The sequence below is a fragment of the Aulonocara sp. 'chitande type north' Nkhata Bay genome, linkage group LG17, assembly GCF_057382095.1.
Source record: "Aulonocara sp. 'chitande type north' Nkhata Bay isolate Kocher_YH1m ecotype deep benthic linkage group LG17, A_spYH_male_GT1.1, whole genome shotgun sequence".
Lineage (NCBI taxonomy): Eukaryota > Metazoa > Chordata > Actinopteri > Cichliformes > Cichlidae > Aulonocara > Aulonocara sp. 'chitande type north' Nkhata Bay.
In genome coordinates this window covers 13,146,889-13,152,206 of record NC_141360.1, presented here as the reverse complement: position 1 = coordinate 13,152,206, position 5,318 = coordinate 13,146,889, and the positions used below count along the sequence as shown (strand labels likewise).

Below are 5,318 nucleotides of genomic sequence, written 5' to 3'. Positions count from 1 at the left end.
TAACTACAGCATTAAGATGTAGGTCCAGTGTACAGACACACATATCTAGAAATTTTTGCTATGTAACAGTCTAGCTGAAACACAAGAATTTCACTCACCAAAACCGGATCACAAACATGACAGAAAGGTCCAGTGCCTATACTGGGAACACTTATCAACCACATTTTGACTGTAGTCCAAAATAGCGTTTTGTGCAGTTCCTCAAGGAACTGCAGTTTTTTCCATTCAAACTGGCTTCTTTTTTCATTTTTGTAGGTTGCCCATGTGCTGAATCTCACAAACGAGAGAGCTTAACTAATCTGAATATGAGGTTACTTTGTTTTGGGAGCTTCTTTTGTTCCTGGGTCTGTTCGATGTTAAAGTAGAGGTTTTTGTCTAAGAGTAGAGTGTTTAAAGCAGTGTGAAGTCTGAAAAAGTAATTGCTTCCTAAACTTAATAACTGCTTTTGCCATCCTGCAAGAGTTTGCGTTATCTAGCAATGAGTCCTTTCTTTACTTATTTTCCTTACTGTACTTTGTATAATTGGTTTTATTCAGCCACAGTGGAGAGTTTTTGAACATCAATGACCTGCTTAAGAACTTGCAAAAGTATCTCAATCAGATTTAAGGTTTATCTAATTGAAGGACTTTGACTAGGTCTCTCAAAAACATTTGTTTTGGGGTGTTTTTAGCCATTCAGAGACAGTCTTGCTGGTGTGTGTTGATCATTCATCAGTCTTTGTACATAAACCAAGTGTGCTTGAGCTTCAGGTTACCAACTGATGACCGGACATTCTCCTTCAGGATTTTCTGCTAGGAACAGAATTCATAGTTCCATCAATTATAGCAAGTCCTCCAGGTCCTGAAGCAGCAAAGCAGCCCCAGACTGTCACACTACCACCACAATGTTTGACTGTTGGTGTGGCATTCTTGTTATGAAATGTTGTGTTATTTTACAATAGATGTAATGGGACTCAAAACTTCCAAAAAAGTTCAGCTTTTGTCTTCTCAGAATGTTCTTTTGGCGGAGGCTTGAGAGGTTCTTGTGAGATGAGGCTTCGTGTTCTTTTTGGTCAACAGTGGCTTTCACCTTGGAACATTTTTGCCCAGTCTCTTTCTTGTGGTGGATTCATGAACACTGGCCTTAACTGAGGCAAGTAAAGCCCGAGGTTCTTTGGAAGTTGTTCTGAGTTTTTTGTGATCTCCAGATGATCCAGTCTTGGAATAACTTTTGGTAGGCTTGCCACTCATAGGAAGGTTTTCCTCTTTCCCCCGTTGGTAGATAATGACTTTTTGTTCACTAGAATCTCAGAGCCTTGGAAATAGCTTTGCAACACTTTCTTGACTGATAAAGAAATTTTGTTTCCTATCTGTCACTTTAGATGATGGCATGTTATGTTGCTTTTTGAGATATTTCAGCCTACTTCACAACTGATTTCTTGATTCAACAGGTCTGGCAGTAATCAGGCCTGATTAAGGCTAGTGAACTGAACTTAGCTGAACTCGCCAAAAAATCTTCATTCACAATTTAACAAGGCGTTAGCGATTATTTTAAGAGCAGTTGAACATATTAGGCCATTACTTTTCTCACACAGGGCCAGATAAGTTTAGATATCTTTTTCCTTAATAAACAAGATCGGCATATTAAAACTGTATTTGTCTTGCTTGCTTGCTTAATCTTTTACAAAATATTATTGAATGATCTGAAACACATGTGTGACAAATGTGCATAAAACTAAGAAATCAGGAAACAACAATGGTTTCTCTATAATATTAGCATAATTCCCCGTAACTTCAAACCAAAAATTAAAACCAATATCCATCTTTGCTTTCAAAGAAGCTTATTTGATTAGTCTTATACATCAACCAGTTGTTGTTTCAGACAATTTTTTATATAATATCAATAAAAGCTATATGTAGCCTAAAAAGATAAGCTTGTTAATGATGCAGAGGTAAACCGATTACTTTGAATCCTGCTAGTGAAGGTCCATCAAATCTTTTCTAATAAAACTAAATGGAATAAATGGGTTTCTAAAACACTTTGGCTTTAAGTGCACCATATAAATAAAATGTACTTAGTTTCTTACTAATATGTATATCCTTACATATTATATCCATACAAATGTTGTTTTGGGGTATTTTCAACTAAGGCCATTAATTCAAGCTTATTTCTGCCTTGATAACTGAGGATATACTTCTGGATGTCCACTGCACTGTTCACAACATGCCAAAACGTACAAACCCCCCTAACCAGTTTTACAGATGGTCATTGCTATGCTTAGAGCTAGATAGAAATGTCAAAGGATTACTATGGAGAAGGGGGCGGCATTATGCTATATTCATATGGATCAGGTCTGTGGACCAGCTGTTGTCCACCTAATAATGGCTCCACTCTGCACTGATGACATATGAATACACAAACTAGACATTCAGACACATTTTGTACAGTGGACCGTACCAAAGCAATCATAACGACAGTATTTATCATTTTAATGAGAACAAATTATATAACCACCATCATAACCAGAGTCATTATTACCTAACTACTGCAGACTCTGGATGGCATTGCAGCTCTTTTTCCTGCAGCTTCTGTTTATTTGGTTAACAGACAGCAGTGGTTGCGCTCTAAACTGGTAGCAGCTTCGTTGTCATTTACTTCCTGATGTTGATGTTGGGTGCAAACAGTGTCTATGGTAATAATAAACTTTTACAGCTCCTGCTGTTGCGTTAATGCTGTCATCATCTCTTGAGCTTCCTATTTGCTAGAAAGCTCATTCCCATTTACACACTATGGGACAAAAGCTAGAAGCAGGGGGGTACTGTCATTGTCTGAGTTCTTTATGATACATTTTAGAGCAGAGCAGTTTCCTAGGTGAATAACAGTTGTGCACAACATTAGCTGCAGAGTTCGTCATGACAGAGGGCAAATATATCATTGTTACCTCTACACCAGATAATATGAATGATTAAACATCCATACTCTGGGTATTTGCACAACTATGAGCAAACTGTGCCTGACCACATATTGACATTTGATGACTCGTCTATGTCACTAGACTAAATAAGACACTTAAAGTACCCATCAGCTTTTACAATGGGTGATTTTTTTCCCATCGTGCTGTTGCTTAGCAAATATAATTTGAATATAAATAATCTTATAGAAGTAATTTTAAACCATGATTTTGTTCAGTAAGAAAAACACATTTAGGAAATAGTCACAGTTTTTCAAATAATTTAATTTATTTGGTATGTAGAAAAAAACATTCATATAAATATTATAGTATAAATTAAACTGCACATTATTTTCCATATTTGATTAAAAATGCAATATATACATACAGGTAAATACATAAAAATCATAAAGGACCCCACATGCCCATACAAATACATACAGTGAACAAGTTTGACAGACATTGCACGTCACAACTACAAAAGTTTGCCTAATGGCTAAGAAAAGTGCATTTTCCAAATGTGCTGGCCTCTTGCTTGATTGTCACTCAGTCTGTTTAGTAGAACTCTTTCTTTACTTTGCTTTCCAAACTCTAGCTGTATCGACAGCAGTCCATTTTCAGGCATCAGCCTTCAGCTTTCCTTCATTTTCCTTTTTTTTTTCCCATTCTGTTGCCATCTTCAAAGTGATGGCTACTACGCTATAGGCCCATCCACAGCTGCTCTCATGTAGCACTCAGCATCTGTACCATTATTAGCACATGCTTCACGATGAAGCACCTTGTGCCAGACTTCCCTTCCATTCTCAAATCTTAAGGCGATCGCTAACAAATCCCTTTTAGGCTCATCGACAGATTTCAAGCCTTCTTCTCCTGTTGGGGCAGATTTCTGGCCTTGTTGCTTGGCTTGGCTTGGCACACCAGATCTCTGTAGGCTGGAGAGCGGAGAAAGCGTGGATAGCAGTCTTTGGCCATGAGCATGTAGATCTTGTGCTGGGCCATGTCGAAACAAGAATGTGTGGGGGCCAGCATATTGGCTTTGGTGATGTCACGGGTTTCGTGGTCAATATTAATCTACAAAAAAAGGACACAAGATATTAGGTTGAGTCTCTTTTTGACCACTTATGGCTACGTCTTCTTTGAGATTTGGCATTTACATACCTCCCGGGGAGCTTCGCTGCCGATAAATTCATCATAGATCTTCTTAGCCTTAGTAGCTAGCTTGGCAGGACACTTGATATGTTTGTATTCCTCACAGGCAAAGTAGAACGCAATGTTCTCCTCGCTGAACTCAGACATAAGGAAGGCTGTGAAGGCATACAGTCCATCTGCAGAAATAGAGGAAATGTGATTACTCGTTGCACATAATGGACCCAGAGTGGATGAATGTGTATGTGTGTGCATCCACACAATTTACCCACATTTGAATGCACTTTTGTTTTTGTGAAAATGGCACAGAACAATAAAAGAAACAAACTGAGACTTTACTTACATTTGCTGGAAAGAAGTTTTTCAAAGGACTCTTTCCACCTTAGGCATTCCTCCAGGGTTGGCCTGAAAACAAATGAAGCATTAGTTTCAAATTAGATTCAAACTGGAATTTTGACCAAACACACAATGGCAATAAATGCACCCTGCAGTATTATATTGTGTATGTGAGCCTTACTTATTTTTCCCTATTTTGCAACAGGATAGATTCCAGTTCCAGTTGGGGATCTGCAAAACACTTCCCAGCCTTGCCTTCAGCTCCTTGGCCCTAAGACAAAGAGAAAACAGATTATTTACATTTTTCACCAAGACCTTGATGGCATACCCATTGACAAGCCGTCTAGATTTGCACAAACTAAAACTTACATTGTATTTTAGCTTCTCAGATGCTCACATGCAAATGTACAGTGATAAAGAAAAAGCTGTTCCCTATCATCTAATCCAAATCCTCAAACATCAGTGTTTGCAAGAAGCTTAATATACCTTTCCAAGCAGCAGGTAGGCAGTGATGCTAGTCCTTTACACATAGCAGCAGGTTGGAGCTGGTAGGGGTGGTGTTTCGGTTTTGTGGTGCTCAAATTACTGTTCAGTAAAGCTCAGTATGGAGCGAGATTGTCTGTATCTGAAGAGAGTGAGTACAGAGGCTTTATAGTTCAACCGCCCCTGCTTGTGATGTGTCATCAGCCACCTCAGCCAATCACAAAGAGGGAGAGAGAGAGGGAGAGAGAGAGTATATGCAAGGACAAGGCTGGGAAATTACTGTCAGAAGATAAATGCTACTGATATTCTCCACTTTGTTTTTCTTGTATTTCCCTTAACCAGCCACAACCAAAACAAACCACTCTGCCTCTTCCATGAACAATCCCAACAAAACAAAACAAAACAAAAAACATCAGTGTTCAAG

The 5,318-nt window shown here is 38.5% G+C and overlaps 1 protein-coding gene across 1 annotated transcript; it reads right to left on the bottom strand.

The window, feature by feature from the left end:
* Positions 1 to 3,193: 3,193 nt before the first annotated feature.
* On the bottom strand, positions 3,194 to 5,052 carry LOC147309726 (regulator of G protein signaling 5-like). Its single transcript, XM_086269485.1, has 5 exons — positions 4,898 to 5,052; positions 4,593 to 4,682; positions 4,419 to 4,480; positions 4,088 to 4,254; positions 3,194 to 4,000 (listed from the first exon to the last, which is right to left on the bottom strand). Exons 1-5 carry the CDS (start codon positions 4,939 to 4,941, stop codon positions 3,785 to 3,787), a joined length of 579 nt encoding a protein of 192 aa, XP_086125611.1. The 5' UTR covers positions 4,942 to 5,052; the 3' UTR covers positions 3,194 to 3,784.
* Positions 5,053 to 5,318: the final 266 nt, after the last annotated feature.